Below are 20,954 nucleotides of genomic sequence, written 5' to 3' on the forward strand. Positions count from 1 at the left end.
CTGTAAACATGCTTACTGTAGATATATCTAAGGTATCTCTGTATCCCCTGAGTGCCTAGCACCCTTTCAGATCACTTAGATGGTTTTTTCCTAGTTATGTCATTATTCTTACTTTTTTCTTAACTCAAAATTAGTCATTGTTTACTGCTAAGAAAGAGGAGAAAGTGCTGTCCCTGAGATCCCCAGACCTTCAGATGTGGCATTAAAATGGGCCTGGCCTTTTGTTGCAGGCGGATGCATGGTGAACTTAAAATGAAGGGGGAACTCAAGAGCTGGACCTGTGCAGTGCAGAAAGTGTGCCCCGTCAGGGGAATTCCCTCATGGCCTAATGGTTAAGGATCCAGCATTGTTAGTGCTGTGGCATGGGTTCAATCCCCAGCCCAGGAATTTCTACATGCTATAGGCACAGCCAAAGGAAAAAAAAAAAAATGTGCCCTGTCAAGCTATCATCCAGCTCCATCTTGATTCTGAATCTTTTCTCCTCTTAGGCTCTTCTCCATCTGAAAATGATGGGGAAGGGCATGTCCTTGGCTTCAGGGAGGTGACATTAGGTTCCCTTTCTTTCCCTCTCTCTCCAGGTGCCAAGCTCTCCTGATGAAATGTGTTCTGCCCCACTGGGCTCCGGGGGCAGTGTCTGGTGCTGTTGATGCCCTTGTTCGAACTTTCCAGAATGGATAGTCCCCCAAAGCTGACTGGAGAGACACTCATCGTCCACCACATCCCCCTGGTGCACTGTCAAGTCCCAGACAGGCAGTGCTGTGGAGGGGCAAGTGGGGGTAGTGGGAGCACAAGACCCAATCCCTTCTGCCCACCTGAGCTGGGCATCACCCAGCCTGATCAAGACCTAGGACAAGCGGACTCCCTGCTATACAACAGTCTGCACTCTGCTCCAGGGGGATCTGTGCGATCTACAGACAGCACCAAGAGTAGGGGTCGGGATGGAAGAGGCCCTGGGGCCCCTAAACGACACAATCCTTTCTTGCTGCAAGAGGGTGTGGCTGAGCCAGGACTTGGTGACCAATATGATGACATCATTGGTGATATTACCACCCAGCAGTCCTTCCACCTGCATGGGGCTGGCAAGCCTACCTTCCATCTGTCCTCTTTCCAGTTGCCACCACCAGCCCCCAGAGTGGGCAGGCCATGGGGTACAACACGTAGTCGGGCTGGAGTGGTAGAAGGGCAAGAACAGGAGCCAGTGACCACCTTGAATACCCAACAGTGCAGCAGTAGCCACTGCTGCCGGCCAGAGCTGGAAGCAGAAACCATGGAGCTGGATGAATGTGGGGGGCCTGGTGGGAGTGGCAGTGGGGGTGGAGCCAGTGATATCTCTGGCTTTTCCTTTGACCAGGAATGGAAGCTCAGTTCAGATGACTCCCCAAGGAACCCCAGATTCTCAGGCTCAGGACCCCAGCACTGCCGCTGCAGTAGCACATCCAGTCAGTCAGAGGCGGCTGACCAGTCCATGGGCTATGTGAGTGACTCTTCCTGCAACAGCTCAGACGGTGTGCTGGTCACCTTCAGCACCCTCTACAACAAGATGCATGGCAACTCCCATGCCAATCTCAACTCTGCCCCACAATCTTGCAGCGACTCTTCCTTCTGCAGCCACTCGGACCCTGGCGCCTTCTACCTGGACCTACAACCCTCCCCCGCTGAGTCTAAGATGTCTTGTGAGTCCCACCACCCTGACAGTGGAGGAAGGGAAGGTGGCTATGGTTGTCCTCATGCCTCATCTCCTGAGCTTGATGCCAACTGCAACTCCTACCGCCCACACTGTGAGCCCTGCCCAGCTGTGGCTGACCTCACAGCCTGCTTCCAGAGCCAGGCCCGTCTTGTTGTGGCCACACAGAATTACTATAAACTTGTCACCTGTGACTTGTCCTCCCAGTCATCCCCAAGCCCAGCTGGCTCTTCCATCACCAGCTGTTCTGAGGAACACACCAAGATTAGTCCTGCACCAGGCCCTGGCCCAGATCCTGGGTCTAGCCAGCCCTCTGAGTATTACCTATTCCAGAAGCCAGAAGCCCAGACAGACGAACAAGAAGCAGTGGGTTCTGCCATGGAAGCAGCTGCTCCCATGGGCCCAAATGTGATCGAGGGGCAAGTGTACACTAACACTTCACCCCCCAACCTTAGCACTGGACGTCAGCGTTCTCGAAGCTATGACCGCAGCCTAGAGCGTAGCCCTGCTGTCCGCCTGGGCTCACTGGAACGCATGCTGAGTTGCCCAGTGCGCCTGAGTGAGGGCCCTGCAGCCCTGACTGTGCCTGGTTCCCCACCTAGGCGGGTCACCTCCTTTGCTGAACTCGCCAAGGGCAGGAAAAAAGCTGCAGGCTCTGGCTCCCCCCCACTTCGAGTGAGTGTTGGGGACTCCTCCCAGGAGTTCTCACCCATCCAAGAAGCCCAGCAAGATAGAGTGGGCCCACTGGATGAGGGCACTCACTGTAGCCATAGCCTGCCACCCATGCCCTTGGAGCCAGGCATGGACCTAGTTGGCCCAGAGCCCTGGTCCACCCAGGTCTGTCAGGGCCCCCAGTCCAGTGAGATGACACCTGCTGGCCTCAGAGCTGCTGGGCAAGGCCCACTGGCCCAGCTGATGGATCCAGGGCCTGCTCTTCCAGGGAGCCCAGCCAACAGCCATACCCAGAGGGATGCAAGAGCTAGAGCTGACGGTAAGGAACCGGGAAGCCAGAGAGTACCAGGATGCATGCATGACCTCCTCAGTAACAGCCCTGCCAGGGTTCCCACCCATACCATTAGAGGGTCCTCAGCCTAGATCAATCATGTCCAGTCCAGAGCATGTCCCACAGTTTTAATAAAGGGAATGAGGATAGAGAATAAAAAATAAACTGTGGAGATAAAATCGGCATGACATAGAGATTGATGCATTGGGAAAGGAAGTTCTCAGAAGATTGTGATTCTAAGCCTGGATGACTGGAAGGATGATGATACATGGATAGGGACTGCAAACACAGAAGCAGATTTACTGGAAAAGGAATACGGCACAAGTTCAATTTTAGACATTAAGGAATTTTTTGTGTTGAAGAGATATGTCCAGCCCGCAAACCACACTGGTTGTCAGTAAGTTCATTCTCTGGTCAGTGATTATAGCCACTCTTCAGAGAACCTGAGAATTGACACTTGACCTTTAAAACTCCTGGGCCATCTCTCTCCCTATTTATTTTATTACGCTTAAGTAATTATTTTATAAAGGTTCTGTGTTAAATAGGTGCTAGTGATAGACGCGAGGGACAATCTCTGTCCTCAAGGAATTCTGGCTAAGGATGGAAACAGAAAAGGAAGCATAGTTAAAATGTAGAGATGGCAGTGTATGGTACTAGTCTATGAAGGGATAGCATTTCTACAGAATGTCAGAGGAAGAGTGCTAACACAGTTTACATGTAAGCACAGCCTAGAAAAATGATTAGGAATAGGCTTTGTGGAGACTTGTAAGAAGAACATTCTCAGCTCATACAGTACTCTGTCCAAACCCACAAAGGCACAGAATAACTTGATGCTGTCCAGAAACTGCAAAATTTTGGTATAGCCATGGTGGGATATGGATGGGGCCATTAGAGGATTTTAATCAGGGAAGTGACATTTTGGGGTTTGTAACAGCTTAATGACATAATTTGATTTGCATTTAATTTATTTATTTATTTTGCTTTTTAGGGCCACATCCACAGCATATGGAAGTTCCCAGGCTAGGGTTCGAATCAGAGCTACAGCTGCCAGCCTACCGTACAGCCACAGCAGCTCAGGATCCAAGCCGCATCTGCAACCTGCACCACCGCTCAGGGCAATGCCAGATTTCCAACCCACTGAGCAAAGCCAGGGATCCAACCTGCATCCTCATGGATGCTAGCCAGATTCGTTTCCACTGCAGCACGACGGGAACTCCTGACTTGCGTTTTAGAAAGCTCACTGGTTGAGTGGAAGGTATCTGATTAGAAAGGATGTCTCCCTGGAGGTCAGGAGACCATCATGATCAGAGAATCATTGGAATAAAAGTAGCAGTTGAAGCTATGAGTGGATGAGAACATCCAAAGAGAATGTGTAGAGTTATAAAGGGAACGAGGGACAGAGCCCTGGGGATACAGTGATTTAAGGGTGAGCAGAGCTACCCTCAGAGGAGACTGGGAAGAATTAGCCAGGAAAATGGAAAACCAGAAGAAAGTAAAACTTCAGGAATCAAGGGAGGAGAAGCCTTCAAAAAGAGTTAGATTCACCGAATCAGTTCTGAAAAGAAATCACTAGAAATAAGGCTGAAGAACCCCAAAACAGCTTTTGGCAGTGGTGAGGGTGGAAACCAGATCTCAGAGAATTTGGAAGGAAAGGGGAGATAAAACAGGGGAAGGGGGGAATAAAGGGGAATTTACTGTGCTGTAGCCTTTGGTTGGGTCTCTCTTGGCTTCTCAAAGGGAAGGAGTTTAAAAAAAAAAAAAAAAAAACCCAAATGATATTAACATTGCTGTTAGAGAGATCACAGTCCATCAGAAGACTTCACACTTAGGCTTTGCACATAGAGGAGCTGCCCTTGGGGAAGGGGTGCAAGAGGGTCTCTAGGGAAGAGGGGGATCAGAAATACAGAGATTGGCCAGAGTCCTTTGGAACCCATGCTCTTCTGAGACTGCAGGGCCTGGTGGGTATGTCTAGGCACAGAGATGCTTGGCTGGCACTCTGAGAACATGAAACAATACTGGTCAGAGATGGAAGGAGAAGCATTAAAAGTGTTTTTGCTATGACATAAGGCGTCATATGGAGATGCTGTTTTTGTGCCATAAGTCTCCAATGCCCTTTTCTTGATTCTCTCTTTTTTTTTTTTTTTTTGGTCTTTTTGCCATTTCTAGGGCCACTCCCGCGGCATATGGAGGTTCCCAAGCTAGGAGTCTAATCAGAGATGTAGCCGCCGGCCTACGCCAGAGCCATAGCAACGTGGGATCTGAGCTGCGTCTGCACCCTACACCACAGCTCACGGCAATGCCAGATCCTTAACCCACTGAGCAAGGGCAGGGATCGAACCTGCAACCTCATGGTTCCTAGTCAGATTCATTAACCACTGAGCCATGATGGGAACTCCTCCGATTCTCTACTTTTTTTTATCAAAAAATGAGTGACAATTCAGTGAATTCATGAATGACAGAAGAATGAGATCTCTTTGAGATCCTGAGCAGCAGAATCAAGGTTCAAAAGGATTTTACCAAGTCTGAAAAGAACATTTTGTTCTTTCAGAGACCAGTGTGAGCTCTGATATGTAAGCTGTACTTGAGTTAATTTGGGATATTTAATTGATTGTAAACTCAGAATGAGTCTGCAGTTTGGAAGGGCTTCCAAAAAGTTAAAATGGCTGGATTTAATTATAAACTCCTGAAGAGGAAGGAGTGATTTTCCCCCCTACTCCTCTGAACCACTTAGTGCCCACCTGGAAGTTCTGGGCACTCCATTTTAAGAAGGAACTGAGGGACTAGGGCTGTGTCACCTTCAGAACAGACGGGTAAATGCAGTCTCTATCTCCAGTTTTCCTAAGGGCTGTTACATAGAAAATGAGAAAATGTATCCTCTGTATTCCCTGAGGGTAGAACTGAAACCTGTTCCCCATAGTAGCCACCTCTCCATTCCCTGACCTTACTTCTCTGCCTCAAACCTATCCTAGGGACTTAGCAGAAAGGACTTGTTAAAGAGTAGGAATAATTAGTCTAATTCAAACATACTCTTTTATATAAAGGGTATAGTAAAGCTGGGGTTGAGAGGGCCTAATCCGATAGCCAGAATCAGCTCAGTCTTGAAATTGGATATTTAAATAAGTGAGGAGGATGAAGACATTCCCAGCAGGAGAAGCAGAAGAAGATAGGAATGGGTTGGGAGGAGTGGTGTCACTGAGGATGGCAGGTATGAAAGTTTGAGGGGAAAGCAGCTAATTTGTGGCCAGTGTGGACACCTACTTGCCTGAGAATCTTAGACTCTATTCTCTGGGCAGTAGGGCTACAGGATATAGCATTTTAGGGAGTAAGCTGGTATATGTAAGAAGATCTGGATGCCATCCGACTGTACTGAACCAAGGATGACAGGATTCATTCATTTAGCAAATCTTTATTCAGTACCTAAGAGGTACCAGAGTCAATTCTAGGCCCTTGGGATGAGGCAGTGAACAATTTAAAAATCCCTGCTTTTCTAGAACCTTTATGAGGAGTTGTGGACAATAAACAAGTAAGATAATATCTCATAGTGGGAAAAAAAGGCCAAAAAGAAAATAAAACAGGGTGATGAGAGCATGACTTGCCAGAAGAGCTGGAGTGGTCAGAGAAGGTCCTAATGAGGAGGTAATGCTTGAGCTTATGACTGAATGAGGAGACACTTTCAGGCAGAAGGAATAGCAGATGGAAAAGGCCTTGAGATGTTAATGAGCGTGGCATGTTTACAGTCAGAAGACAGTGTGGCTGGAGCATAGTGAGCAAGGGAAAATGACAAGGTTGTTCTCAAGCACTGACTGGAAATGATAGGAGGGTATAGTCTGAAAATGTCCACCAAGAGTGGTTCTAAAACACCTCCCTAATGAGGTTGTGGTCGCCATCCCCTTAAGACCCACTGAAGTAAATAATTAGGGAAAGACAAGCCTGAAACCATTTCATGTGTAGTCCAATGTGGTAAAGAGAACATAAGCCTCTAGGTCAAACTCTGACTTAGGCAGAATTCCAGCTCTGCCACTTCCTAGTTGTGTGACCTTGGGCAAATGAGTTAATGTCTAAATTACAATACCCAGATCTTTCAAATATGGATACTAATTCCTGCCTCAGACCTGTTGAGCCTCAGGTGCTAATGAGCCACACACAGGTTTTCAGGTGGTTTGGCTCCATATCTTGCCACCTTGTGTTCATGTTTACAGTATGCTGTTTTATTAGAAGCACAACCCATACAGACTTTCCCTCTGTGCAGTGTTGTGGAGTGTTGTGTTTAGTTCTGAGACCCATGTTTTGAAGGATACTGACAAGAAAATTGGCTGAAAGAACAGGAGAGGACCATTCATGGGGAACACACCTCTGTGTAGAGGGAACAATTGTGAACTCTGGGGCTCTAATGCCAAGATCTTGAAAGAATGAGAGTGGGGTGGGTAGAGTGACAGGAGGCTGATTCTAACCGCAAATAAAGAAATATTACAGTTAGGAGTTCCTGTTGTGGTGCAGCGGAAACAAATCTGAGTAGGAACCATAAGGCCGTGGGTTCGATCCCTGGCCTCGCTCAGTGGGTTAAGGATCTGGCATTGTGGTGAGCTATGGTGTAGGTCGCAGGTGTGACTCAGATCTGATGTTGCTGTGGCTGTGTTGTAGGCCAGCAGCTATAGCTCTGATTCAACCCCTAGCCTCCAGGTGCCACCGGTGCAGCCCTAAAAATCCAAAACAAAAAAAACAAAACAAAACCAGAAAGAAAAAAAAATTGTGGTTGGATTTGCTCAGGAATGAATTGTGTCAGCTCTAGTAGAGACAAGAGATGATGAGTGAAAACTTGAAATAAATTCACATCTTGACCCTGAAAATATGTGACTGACTCCAAGTTTTAGGCCTTAGAAACAAAATGATGATTCTGCCACTGGCAGAAATGGAAATCATCAATAGAATGGATGAGGTGTTTTAAAATGGCAACTTTTAAATGAAAGCAGAACTTTAAAGTAGAAAGATTTAGAGGTCAAGAGGAAGGTTGGAGCTGAAGCTGTAGGTTCAGGAGTCATGTGTATGACTGAACATAAATATCACATTCCACAAACTTGAATTACCCCAACCCATGCATGTCCTTCAACCAAGGTCCTACCTATCCCTTGCCCTTTCCCCCTCCCCCATAAGCATCATCTCCTGACTGCTTCTTTGCTTCCTCTCATGGTGAATTTCAGTGTTTGTCTGATTCCTTCTCCATCCCTGTTGCCACAGGGGGTGGTACTGAGAGCCGACCAGTCCTTCGCTACAGCAAGGAGCAGAGGCCAACCACGCTGCCCATCCAGCCATTCGTGTTCCAGCACCACTTCCCCAAGCAGTTGGCCAAGGCCCGAGCCCTCCACAGCCTTTCCCAGCTCTACAGCCTGTCAGGCTGCAACCGTGTACAGCAGCCTGCTCCACTGGCTGTGCCCAATGCTCAAGCCCCAGCCCTAGCTCCTTCAGAGGAGTCACAGGCACCCACCAGCAGAGGTGCCAGGAAAGCTGGGCCTGAGCTAGAAACCTCACGACCATCACCCCTGGGCAGCTACTCCCCTATCCGGAGTGCTGGCCCCTTTGGGCCTAGCACCGACTCTTCTGCCTCCACTTCATGTTCCCCTCCCCCAGAGCAGGCTGCAGCCACAGAAAGCCCACCTGTATGGAGCCACTCCTGTCCTCCTGCTGTCCGGCCTGCCACCTCCCAGCAGCCACAGAAGGAGAATCAGAAAATACTGCCCTTGGCTGAGTACCGACTCCATGGAACAGGAAGCTTGCCTCCTCTGGGCTCCTGGAGATCTAGCCTCAGCCGAGCGGAGAGCCTGGCCCGGGGAGGTGGTGAGGGCAGCATGGCTTCCAGGCCCAGTAATGGTATGAAGTCCACTGCCCACCCCCCACCCCTACTCCCATGCACATCTACCTCCCCTTTAAATGGTTTCTTATACTCCAGCTTGGGGTCAGAAGTTAAAATGTTTGCATCTCTGGATAATACCCCAATGCTCATACTTTATATGGGCCCACTGGGTGGATATAAATGCTGTCTCCTGCTAACTATTTCCTGTCTCTTCTGCTAATCTGTTTTGCTTTCAGCCAACCACCTATCTCCTCAAGCACTCAAGTGGCGGGAATACAGGAGGAAGAACCCCCTAGGGCCACCTGGTTTGTCAGGGAGCCTAGACCGAAGGCCACAGGAAGCTCGGCTGGCCCGAAGGAACCCCATCTTTGAATTCCCTGGCTCCCTCAGCGCTGTTGGGCATCTGAACTGCCGGCTAAATGGTGTGTGGACTAGGTCTCCCGTAAACCCAAGGCAGGCTCTGCCACAACCAGGAAGGGCTAGAGAATGGGGTCAGTCCCAAAAGCATATGTCTCAGAGGGCATGAGGCACAGAACTGAGCTGCAGCTCAAAAGGATTGTTGCTTGGGATTCATTTTTCTCCCCTTTCCAGGTCAAGTAGTGAAGCCGTTACCACTGACCTGCCCTGACTTCCAAGACCCTTTTTCCTTGACTGAGAAGCCTCCAGCTGAGTTTTGTCTGTCCCCAGATGGCAACTCAGAGGCTGTTTCCATTGACCTGCTTCAGAAAAAAGGTGAATATTACCCCTAGCTCAGGCCAGGAATTCTTCTGTCACTATCTATTTGTGCCTCTTGCCCCCTTGTCCAGCCCTTCAGAATATTTCCCTGTCTTAGAACTCCAAGTGCTGGGAAGGATTAGCAAAAGCATTGGGGCAAGAGGCAGAAGCCTGGGTACTGTGGATCGTGAGTATTTGCAAGTGAACGAGGGTCATTTATCAGGTGCTTAAGAGTCAGGCTTCATTTTCTTCCCTCGGGGAGTAGAGTGAGGGAGTCTGCTGTGGCATAAATAGTGCCCATGTGCTACACTGGGGGAGCTCCAGTACTACAGCGCCCAGCAGCTTGGGTAAGTGATGGTAACATCTGATAAGAGGAGGACTGGCAAGGAACCAGTCTATTCAGCAGAGCTGTTTAAGTGAGTTGGTGGGGAAAGAGTTCAGCATAACTGTGGGATGAAAAGAAGAAGCCTCTGAAATGGAGAGAGATGAAGCCAAAGTCCCTTGCAGAGGCAGAGTAGGGAATTCAGAGCTTAGGGCGGGGGAAGAAACTTGGGCAAGAAGGGGAATAGCCACCTTCCTCCAAGATGGAAAGGGAGTAAGGGAGGGCAGGCAGGAGAGAGGATAGATGTAATGTAGTTCTGCCTTTTGGATGGAGAGGGAAGTTGAATTCATGACCAGTGGCCTGTTCTCTGTGAGACAGAACCAAGGGCTTGAGAAGAGGGGCGAAGCGTTGGTGTGGAAACTTGAAAGTAGAGCAGAGGGTTCTGTAAGGCACACATCACAGATGTGCCCTTCCCAGGCACTGGTGTGAGTAGCCCTGACTCTCTCCAACAGCAGCCAATAGCCTGGTTTCTCAGAGTGAAGAAGATGGATAGTTAGATTGATCCAGGTTTGGAGTAAGAGGGCAAGGAAGTGAGGATGTTGAGTGTCTTAACAATGGAATCCAGGCAGGGAGGTGAAAAGAGGAGGAGCTTGAGAGCTGGGCAGAAACAGAAAGAGCCCAGGGCCTGGTGCCTATGCAGAGAGAGAGATTGTGTGTGTGTGTGTGTGTGTGTGTGTGTGTGTGTAAGCCCTTCACTCTTCCCACTAAGGGCTCAGTCCTAGTTGAGTTGCCCTGAGACTTGCTTAAGAACCTGTCACATCACATTTTCACTTGCAGGGCTGGTGAAAGCTGTTAACACTGCTGTAGACCTCATAGTGGCCCATTTTGGCACAAGCCGGGATCCTGGGGTAAAGGTAGGCAAGAAACTGTGGACAACTGAGCTCTAACCTGCTGACCTTCCCCTGTTCTGTGCTACCACCTTCCCTTGCTCTCTTGCATCTAGAGCTCAGAGTTGGGCACTTAGGTCTGTAATTGCAAGAGAGATACCATAAAGACTAATGGAGCCAGAGAGGACCAAGGTCAGGCTCCAGATGATGCTCTGTACTTCCCTACTGCATCCACAGGCAAAGCTGGGGAATAGTTCTGTGAGCCCCAATGTAGGCCACCTGGTTCTGAAATACTTATGTCCTGCGGTCCGGGCGGTGTTGGAGGACGGGCTCAAGGCCTTTGTGCTAGACGTCATCATCGGGCAACGTAAAAACACACCGTGGAGTGTGGTCGAGGCTTCTACACAGTTAGGTAAGTGCTGGGTGGTAAGATGGGAATCCCAGGCTAAATTTTTTAGAGTTCCAAAAATTGGGCACGTGACCTCCAACTCTGGCTTCCTCCCAGGCCCATCAACCAAGGTTTTGCACGGCCTGTACAACAAAGTCAGCCAATTTCCAGAGCTCACCAGTCATACCATGCGCTTCAACGCCTTCATCCTCGGCCTGCTCAAGTGAGTGTGTGGAAATGTGCAAACCACTGGCCTCTCTCCTGGGCTCTGCTGCCTCTGAAGACCCAACTCCCTAGACTAAGTCAGAAAGGGTGGATCTGTAGGATCTGTGACCAGGCCCTAGGCTCACTTTCTCCCCTACTAGCTAGACTCTCTCAGTAGGTCACTTGTTTCCCACCAGACCCATGACTGTCTGGCACTGATAACCAACAGAGTCTTCTGCTTTTACAAATCCACAATCTGGTTTATTTGCAAATTAATTTCAGTTTCCATGGATATTATAATCCTGACCCTCTCAATTGCAGCACTGCTTCCAAATCCTGCTTGACCCAATCTACCTGGGGACTCACATCATAGTATTCTTCCTTCTCAAGTATGGGCCAAGATCATCCCCTTTGGTCCTGAGCTACCCTATTCTCTCATTCAGTAGCTTCCCTGACTTCTTGGGTCATGGGCAAGCCAACTCCATTCTAAGGGGAAGTGATTGGCTTGTGAATCACATGTTCACCCTTTCCCTGCACCCCCACTGACTTTCTACAACTATAGTACATGAAATTAACCAGGTAACATCCCTGCCATACAAAGGAGATGTTCACCTATACCTCTGCCCTGTGTCTGACCCCTCTATCTGTCTCCTTTGTACCTTATCTTCTGGCTCTATCCATACAAGACTCAACGCTCTTCACCTATCTCCCTACAGCATCCGGTCCCTGGAGTTCTGGTTTAATCACCTCTATAATCATGAAGGTAATGCTCAGAACCCTGCTCTGTCTTGCAAACTCAATATAGGCCAGACCACAGAGGATCAAAAGAGGGGGAGGCACAGCTGTCTTTTTGGATGCTAGCAGCGGGCAGGAGACCCTCATAAGCTTTCATCCTCAAAGCTTGGGCTTCTACCCAAGACTTTTCCCAGCCTCTGCTTGTGTTAGCGCCTTGGAGTCAAGCAGTCTGGAAGTCAGGGTGGCCAGGAAACTCAATTCTTCTCTGCTCTGAACCCAAGGCTGCTACTTAAGGTTGTATAGTTTATATACTGAACAGCTTCAGGGGGCATCATTTACACTGTAATACATCTAAGTGGCACAGTACACAGCCTGTGCAGTGGCTCGGCCCAGGTTGCCTTTTTTTTTTTTTTTTTTAAATGACTTCCCCGGCCAGGGAATCAGATCCAAGCCACAGTTGTGACCTATACCAGAGCTGTGGCAACATCAGAGCCTTTAACCCACTGTGCTAGCCTGCGCCCTGGCACTGCAGAGATGCTACCAATCCTGTTGCACCACAGTGGGAACTCCCCAGGTTGCCTTTCAAAGGCCCACCCCAGGCCAGGTTCTTGTCTTTGTGTCTCAGTCCCTCTCTCTTACTCCTCTAGATATCATCCAGACCCACTACCAGCCATGGGGCTTCCTGAATGCAGCACATACAGTGTGTCCTGGCCTCTTTGAGGAGCTGCTGCTGCTGCTACAGCCTCTGGCCCTCCTGCCCTTCAGCCTCGACTTACTATTCCAGCACCGACTGCTACAAAGTGGGCAGCAGCAGCGGCAGCACAAGGAACTGCTAAGAGTGTCCCAGGACCTGCTGCTGTCCGCCCACTCAACATTGCAGTTGGCCCGTTCCCGGGGCCAGGAGGGCCCTGGAGACATGGACAGGGCAGCCCATGGGGAGCGGGTGAAGGGTGTGGGTGCCCCAGAGGGTGGGGAAGATGAGGAGGAAGAGGAGGAGACAGAGGCAGCTGGGAGCTCGGGGCGTGGCAGGTGGGCCCGGAGCGGGCAGGCTGGCTGGTGGTATCAGCTCATGCAGAGCTCCCAGGTCTACATCGATGGCTCCACTGAGGGCTCTAGGTTCCCCCGTGGTGGCAGCAATAGCAGCAGTGGCAGCAGTGAGAAAAAGAAAGGGGCAGGAAGTGGGGGTCCACCCCCAAGAGAGGGAGTTGTAGAGGGAGCTGAGGCCTGCCCTGCCCCTGAGGAGACCCTTGGCCGGGACAGGGGCTGGCCCTTCTGGATGGGGAGCCCTCCTGATTCTGTACTGGCTGAGCTGAGGCGCAGTCGGGAGAGGGAGGGGTCCGCTGCACCCCCAGCAGAAAGTGAGGAAGGAGCCTCAGAACCTTCACCTGGGGGCATCAAGTGGGGACACCTCTTTGGGTCCCGGAAGGCTCAGCGGGAGGCCCGGCCCACAAACAGGTGAGAAACAGCCCATGGTGTAGGTTGAGGGAGTCGGGAACCTGACCTAAGTCAGGGCACAGACAGACCCAGAGACCCGGCTGCTATCCCCTAGGCTACCCTCGGACTGGCTGAGCCTGGACAAGTCCATGTTCCAACTAGTGGCACAAACGGTGGGTGCCCGCCGGGAACCAGAGCCCAAGGAGAGCCTACAGGAGCCACACTCTCCAGCCCTGCCTTCCAAACCTCCATGGTGAGCCCTGGGAGACAGAGGGATTTGGGGGCTGGGTTTAGCTTTGGGTGGGGTTTCTCTGACTTCCATTTGTTGTTTCCCCAGTGAGGTGAAGGCACTGTGCCACCACCTGGCCACAGGCCCTGGACAGCTGAGCTTCCACAAGGGAGATATCCTACGGGTGCTGGGGCCAGCCGGAGGAGACTGGCTGCGCTGCAGCCGGGGCCCTGACACCGGCCTGGTGCCTCTGGCCTATGTGACTTTGACCCCAACTCCAAGTCCGACCCCTGGAAGCAGCCAAAACTGAGGCCCTGTGCATGTTGGTGGCCTCAGGGACCCTCACGACCCCTAGACTCATAGCCTGAGAGCCCTTCCCAAGCCCTCTGGCTTGGTTACAGAGAGTAGACCAAGAGCTAGGGGCCACATATCCCTGTGCTCAGTATTAATAACTCCTCTTTAACTGTCCCAGTGACTCCGTCCAGACCTCCACCCAGGAAGGAGGGGAGGGGCGCAGCACTGGGCTGCCAGAATTTCCCCAGCACATCCCTATGGGGGGAGGTGACCAGAAGGCCCATTTGCAGGGTTCCCTAGGCCAAGTGGTGAGGAGGATGGACGACAGTATTAGGGCCAGCCCCCTAAGCCTCCAGCTGTAAATAGGCTGTGGCCAGTGCTGGTGGTCAGAAGAGGGAGGAGGAGCCCAGGCTTCTGTTTATGTATTTATTTATTTATTTATTACACCTATTAATAAAAAAGGTGCTTGGCCTCCAAACCATTCTCTCTTTGTGCCTCCTCCCACCCTTCGGCCCATCTTTCTTCTTTACAAAAGGATGGCTGGGATAGGATGAAAAGGGAAGAGAGAACTTGAAGTCCAGGTACCTATGCCAGGAGCTGCTTCTGGAGGGTGCTGAGGCCCAGAGCATCATGGGTGAGGTGCCCATATGTGCGGCCAAACTGGAACTTATACCCTGTGTGGTGAAAAGAATCTGTCATTTATAGCCGGAGGCCGAGAAGTTATTTCTCAGCCAGCTGCCAAGAACCTTCAAGCTACCCTCCAAAATCTGATCCTAATCCCAACTAGGAGCTACAGCAGTTTCCTTATCTCCGCAATGATAAAGCTGAACCACGTGATCCAAGGTCCCCCGTATCTACTGGTACCAACCCCCAAACCACCTCCATCTATCACACACATGGGGACACACACACACACACACACACACACACGCAAATATTCCAGTCCCCAAAGCCTCCCTCTGAGATTTGCCTTACCTGGCACATACCCCCCATATTTAGGCAAAAGGCCTAGGTTATGAGGGTAGGTTCTGGAAAGTGGAGGAAGATGTTTAGGATCCTTCTGGGATCTGCCCTGTGACTTCATCTGGTCAAATTCCTGCAGTGCCTGGTTGCTGAGCACAGGAAAGCTGGAGCCAAAGAGGAAGCGGGCACGGGGCACATAACCAGTGAAGCCTAGGGGGTTGGAGGGGGAATACTAAGCCAGGACCTCCTGAGCACCGCCCGCCCCATGCCTTTGGTCGTTACCTACAACTTCTCACCTGACATGAAGAACTTTCGAGGATCTCTGTCATCCATAGAATAAGGGGAAGCCTTGTGAGAAGTTAATAGAAGAAAAACATGACTAGCAAATTCAGCCCCTGGGCTGGAACACAAGCTCCCAGGGAGGTGGAACTGGCAGTCTAGCCCTCATTCCTGTACCCACAGCCATACTACTCACGGTCACCCCAGGCCTGACCACAGAGAGGTAAGGCTTCCAACTCCCACCCCACTGTACTCCCCTCAGCCTTCTTGGCCTTACTTGCTCCACCTCCTGCCCCAGCTCTGGCTCATTTTCCGCCTCCACCTCTGCCTCCAGCTTTGGCTCTTGGTCTTTCTCCATGTCTTTTTCTCCCTTGGCCTCCTTTGGTAGCTCCTGACTCCCTTGTCCCCCATACCACTGAGTAAAATCATTCAGAGCTTCAGCCCAGACCTGGTTGCAGTTCTTGGCAAAGATGAACTGTGCCTGGGGTACAAAACCTAGGCAGGCAGGGGATAAGGAAAATTTCTGTTAGTGTGGGGGACCCTTGTTCTAGGTTGGGGGTACCTGTTCATACCTGTGTACAAACCTGTATACCCAGGGATCATGCTGGAGCTGAGCCTTTCATGTCCACGCCTGACAGGCAGGCTTCTCCTGGGAATCTCGGGAGATCTTGGAGACCGAATGGGAGGCAGAAGTGTGCGATGGGCAGGGGGCCAAGCTAGGCCAGGAGAGCCGCGAAGTAGCTGACCAGTTGTCTGCCCGTAGGTCTGACCCATGCTGAATCGAAGTAGTGGGCAGTGTCCGGTGTACCTGTAGCACAAGTCTCACCCACTCACCTCCAGAATCCCCTGGCCTCACCGTCCCCAGAGATGGGAACAGAGACCTCTCACTCCCAGATCATTTCTGGACTCAGCTGTGTGTATATTTGGAGCAGGCATTTCTTAGTTCTTTGTCTGTGTTTTCAACCCTTCCCCTCTACTGTTACCCTGTTACCATGGAGAACACAACACAAAGCTTCATGGTAAGCCTGGCTACTCCTATTCCCTTGCTTTTCCTTTTCCATCCAACATAGATGTCCCGGCCCTAAGCCTCCCACACCATCGTGTCCACTTCACCCCCAGGTGGCGTCCTTACCCTTATTCCCAGAAGCTAACAGGGGTGTGCTCTGGGTAGAAGTCTTACCCTGGGATATAATGAGGGTTCTTAGGGTTCAGCCCTGGTATGAAGGTGCTAGCCATAGTCATGGAAACCCAGTCAGTTCGTTTTGTTTCTCTTTGAGCTAAGCCTCTGGGCTGTGTGTACTGACTGTGTCCAGGGCGGTGAGGTGGAGCCAGAGGCAGGAGGCGGGGCTCAGGGAGGAGAGAAGAGGGAGCACCAGTGGGATGACTGCCAGGGCCCAGGCCTGCGGGACAGGAGAGCAGAGGCTCACGGGTCTGTCTGTCCCAGAGCAAATACAGTCCTGCCACCTGGGGGCAGGGAGAAGACTTGAGTACAGCTGCGGCACTCCAGGGCCCAAGAAAGCCCTGAAGTGGGAGGTGGGAGAACTAAAACTGTAGGCCCATTGAGCTCTGTCTCAAAAGAGGGCCCTTCCTTCTTAAGCCCTTGTCTGAGCACCTGCCTGAGGAGATGTGGATTCTACTCTTTGTGAGTTTTGGTGGAAGGTGATAGAGTTCCTACAAAAGCCCAGAGGGGAGATTATAGGGGGAGAAAAGGAACCTAGAGAACTCTAGGCAGTGACATTGTTTATTTTCAATAATATAATTTGACAAGAATTACTACTATAGTCCAGATCATCATCTATTCAACAAATATGCCCTGCTCTGCCAGGCACACTCTACAGTGGCAGAGTCTGAATGGCTAAGCTCCATATGACTAGGACAAGTCGTTTAGTATCTCTGAACCCTACTCTCTTCGATTATAAAATGCAGATAGTCCCATTCACCCTGTTATTGTCGTGAGACTCAACTCAATGTATGCAAATATGTTTTGTAGCAATAAACAGGGTAGAGGAAAGTACACAGGTGTGAAGTCAGGCAGTCATGCGCTCCAAATAGCTTGTGACCTTGAGCCAAACTACCTTCTTTGAACAAGGTGACTTCTTCTGAACCTGAAATGCCTAAACTTTTTTTTTTTTTTTTTTTTTTTTTTTTACTGCAACCATGGCATGTTGAAGTTCCTGGGCCAGGGATTGAATCTGCACTGTACTTGGGGCCTGGGCCACAGCTGTGGCAAAACCAGATCCTTAACCTGCTGCACCACATAGGAACTTCCTGAAATCCCCAAACTCTTAACATCCCTAAACTCTTAACTCTTAAATCCCTAATCCCTTAACTCTGTGGCAACACCAGATCCTTAGCCTGCTTCACCACATAGGAACTTCCTGAAATCCCTTAACTCTTAAACTCTTAACTCTTAAAATAGCCTAGCCTAACCTACCAAGGTGCTGTTAAGAATAAGGTCAGGAATTCCCATTGTGGCTCAGTGGGTTAATAACCCAGCATAGTGTCTATGAGCATGCATGTTGGATCCTTGGCCCCAACCAGTGGGTTAAGGATCTGGAGTTGCTGCAACCTGAGGCATAGGCCTGCAGCTGTAGCTCTGGTTTGACCCTTAGCCTGGGAACTTCCATAGGCTCCAGGTGCAGCCTTAAAAAGAATAAGAAAAAAAAAAAGAATAAAGTCAGATAGTGTGTGTAAAAGAACTTATCCCAACACCTGGCACATAGCTACTAAAACTTAATTTCCTTTCCAGTTGTCTAGTTTTGTCTTTAAGCTTCTACACAAATAGGAGATCAATGAATAGTTAGTAAATTCAGTGGATACAAGTTTTCTCACTGTGGGAGTTCAGGGGAAGGAGATATGAAGATAATTGTTGGGGTTTAAAACTAAGGGGCAGGGAGTTCCTGTATGGCGCACTGGCAACAAACCCGACTAGTACCCATGAGGATGCAGGTTCAATCCCTGGCCTCATTCAGTGGTTTAAGGATCTGGCATTGCCATGAGCTTTGGTGTAGGTTGCAGACTTGGCTCGGATCTTGTGTTGCTGTGGCTGTGGTGTTGGCAGGCCACCAATTCAGCCTCTAGCCTGGGAACTTCCATATGCCATGGGTGAGGCCCTAAAAAGACAAAAATAAATAATATTAAGGGGCAGATTGAATTTGTTAAGAAAACAATTCAGATTCTAAGAGAAGTACAGACCCGGGTGAAGCTCCCGTCGTGGTTCAGTGGTTAACAAATCCGACTAGGAACCATGAGGTTGCGGGTTTGATCCCTGGCCTTGTTCAGTGGGTTAAGGATCTGGCATTGCTGTGAGCTGTGGTGTAGGTCACAGATGTGCTTGGATCCCATGTTGCTGTGGCTGTGGTATAGGCCGGCAGCTACAGCTCTGATTAGACCCCTAGCCTGGGAACCCCCATATGCCGCGGGAGCGACCCTAGAAAAGGCAAAAAAAAAAAAAAAGAATACAGACTCAGGGAAAGAGATTGGACAGGGGAAGTATGATTAGACCTGGGGCTAAGTCAGAGCCAGGCTGGTCCACCTTTCTGGGAGGCAGAGGCTCTGCTCTCCACCCTACCCCCAGACTGTTACAGTGTCTGGGCTAACCCAGCATGTGTCACTGACCTCTCAGGAATTGCACAAGAGCAGTGGGCCCCAAAGAATACATTTTATGTTCCTCACTGTTCTGCCAAGGACAACCTTGGTATGCGTCATTTAGAGCTAGAGCTCTAGGGGATTTGGCTCGAATGAAATATGCTAGACTAAGGGTGGGAGCTGTGGAGAGAGCACGGAATAGCAGTAGTGTGTCAGGGTTAACAACCTGGACTTTTGAATTTTGCAACAGACACTGTTGTTTGCACACTTCATACCTATTCCCTAAAACCATCTCCCTTCTTCCTAACAGAACTTTAATTTTGTTCTATCAAGCAGCCAGGAACCTCAGGGAAGCTTGGAGCCAACCATAGCATTAAGTCTTGATTCCTCTAAGCCCATCATAGTGGAACATTCTCCTTGCCAATGACTGGTTAGGCATGGGCTTGTAGCAGTCTGGATAGTATGAGGCCAAGTCTGCTGGCATGAGGGTGAATCCTAGGAAAAGTTTCTTTGCTCTTTAAAAAGGTGAACAACAAATTAGAGAGATAGACAAGAGGAATCATGGCTTTTCCTGTCTCTAGAAATTCTGTGGATGTGATGCTGGAACTTTGGCAGGCATCATAAAACCTTGTGGAGAGCTACGTTAACCTGGAGACAAAGCCTGAATCCAGGATGGATGGTACACTAGAAAGGCCAGGGTCCTTGATGGTAATGTAGTGCCTCTGAATTAACAAACCTTCTTATGAAATAATTTCATTATTGTTATGGCCACTTTAAGTTTTCTTTTACTTACAGTCAAAGACATCATGATTTAAAACAAAACACCACAAAAACACTAGTTCAAATTCTAGCTTCACTTAGAGGTACAGACTCTGACCAAATTCATCTCATCAGCCCTCAGTTTTCTCATCTATAAAATGGGTAAACTAATGTGACTACCTCATTGAGGAGGATAAGGTAGATGAGATGATGCATAAAGAGCAGCTGCTCCAGGATGTAATTTTACATTAAGTTCTAATAACTAAGTAGCAATTCCTTGTGCCTGAATATAATTTGGTGGGAATGAGAGAAAGGAGTTGAGAAAGATGACAGAGGCTGGGGTTCAGGAGAAAGAATCTATGAAATTGAGAGAGAGTTAGAATTTGAAATTGAGATTTAGATTACAATGCAGGGACTAGAATAAATTCTGCAGAAAAGACCATGGCAGTTAGAATCTGAGTATGAGTTAATATAATTAGGAAACAAATTACAATTAGTCTTAGATTTATGGTTTGTGAAGAAACAGCTCACTGGTTTTGGTGAAATGGTTTGTTACTATTATTGTTTCCCTCTGTGTAAAGAGTATTTCTAAATCCCTGAAGATTGGAAGGATGTTCTAACCTGGTAAAGGAGTAAAAGAGCTAGCTGAGGGGCCCAAAGGAATGCTCATTGCCTTGACGCCTCCTTCTCAGGGACAGTCATCATGGTAACCCACTCACAACTTGTTCCTGATGAGAGCTGCCACACCCAGTGGCCAGTGTTGGATGTGGCAACAGAGAGAAATGTTTCACTAGTATCACACACATTACAAAATGAAGGTCCAGTGAGGAAAGCCAAGACATTGCCCTGCTGACTCAACATCACCTGGTGGGTCTCCAGAATGGCAGTCTACAACTTTGTGTGGCTTTGATCCTGACCATAAAATTTCATACCAATACAAATACTGAATAATGTGGTACACCTTAAATTTACATAATGTTATGTGTCAACTGTATCTCAGTTTTTTTAAATCAATTAGAATATTTATCAGACAAAAATATCTTTTGTAGATACCAGATCAGTCATTTAATGGTAAGTCAGTACTAGGCAAGCATAAATCCCCTCTGTGAGAATGAATAAAAAGAAAAGCATGTGGGGAGTTCCCGCTGTGGCTCAGTGGTAATGAACCTGACTAGTACCCATGAGGAACATCCTTCCGATATTCAGGGTGTGGCTCTAAAAAGGTGAAAAACAAACAAACAAAAAAGACCACAGTTCTGTGCTATTCAGTATACAGCACATGTGGATATTTAAATATAAATATTTAAATTTAAATATAAATTCAATTTAATTTTTAAAAATATGAATACAATAAAACTACATAAACAGGAAAGCAAGGTAATGATGAACATGCATCTCAGATGTTTACCTTACATGGAGTGAGACAAAAGAGGGAGGGGTCATACAGGTAGATGCACCTTATTGTCAAGGTCTCAGTTTTTGTTTGGCATGATGGTTTCATAAACATTTACATATTATAGTGATTGAAATAATGAAAACATGGACCAATGATGAGAATGTATCATAAATCAAGGATTATGATAACCCAAATCTGTGCATTTGATATTCCAAAGAGGTGGAATA

The 20,954-nt window shown here is 49.0% G+C and overlaps 2 protein-coding genes across 6 annotated transcripts in view; one reads left to right on the top strand and one right to left on the bottom strand.

Annotated features, from left to right (window-relative positions):
• Window positions 1-14,220, top strand: part of RUSC2 (RUN and SH3 domain containing 2) — a 56,674-nt gene extending 42,454 nt beyond the window's left edge. For all 3 annotated transcript variants that reach the window (XM_047767859.1, XM_047767858.1, XM_047767860.1), the window contains 11 exons: window positions 579-2,675; window positions 7,923-8,552; window positions 8,772-8,957; window positions 9,127-9,267; window positions 10,409-10,485; window positions 10,696-10,870; window positions 10,964-11,069; window positions 11,767-11,813; window positions 12,433-13,240; window positions 13,335-13,472; window positions 13,557-14,220. In XM_047767859.1, the coding sequence (XP_047623815.1) occupies window positions 647-2,675; window positions 7,923-8,552; window positions 8,772-8,957; window positions 9,127-9,267; window positions 10,409-10,485; window positions 10,696-10,870; window positions 10,964-11,069; window positions 11,767-11,813; window positions 12,433-13,240; window positions 13,335-13,472; window positions 13,557-13,758 (4,539 nt within the window). In that variant the 5' untranslated portion in view covers window positions 579-646 and the 3' untranslated portion in view covers window positions 13,759-14,220. The remainder of the gene's footprint in view (window positions 1-578; window positions 2,676-7,922; window positions 8,553-8,771; window positions 8,958-9,126; window positions 9,268-10,408; window positions 10,486-10,695; window positions 10,871-10,963; window positions 11,070-11,766; window positions 11,814-12,432; window positions 13,241-13,334; window positions 13,473-13,556) is intronic.
• FAM166B (family with sequence similarity 166 member B) lies at window positions 14,155-16,637 on the bottom strand. 3 transcript variants are annotated; one of them, XM_047767863.1, is made up of 6 exons: window positions 16,165-16,637; window positions 15,569-15,792; window positions 15,233-15,479; window positions 15,002-15,053; window positions 14,718-14,847; window positions 14,155-14,416 (listed from the first exon to the last, which is right to left on the bottom strand). In XM_047767863.1, the coding sequence occupies exons 1-6, from the start codon at window positions 16,224-16,226 to the stop codon at window positions 14,328-14,330; spliced, it is 804 nt and encodes a 267-aa protein (XP_047623819.1). In that variant the 5' UTR covers window positions 16,227-16,637; the 3' UTR covers window positions 14,155-14,327. The 3 variants fall into 3 exon arrangements, with proteins under 3 accessions (XP_047623819.1, XP_047623817.1, XP_047623818.1); XM_047767861.1 differs by having other exon boundaries at window positions 14,718-14,915; window positions 15,262-15,479; window positions 16,165-16,617; XM_047767862.1 differs by lacking the exon at window positions 16,165-16,637 and adding an exon at window positions 16,117-16,138 and having other exon boundaries at window positions 14,718-14,915; window positions 15,262-15,479.
• Between the last annotated feature and the right edge of the window lie 4,317 nt (window positions 16,638-20,954).

The sequence above is a fragment of the Phacochoerus africanus genome, chromosome 2 (genome assembly GCF_016906955.1).
Source record: "Phacochoerus africanus isolate WHEZ1 chromosome 2, ROS_Pafr_v1, whole genome shotgun sequence".
Taxonomy (NCBI): Eukaryota; Metazoa; Chordata; class Mammalia; order Artiodactyla; family Suidae; genus Phacochoerus; species Phacochoerus africanus.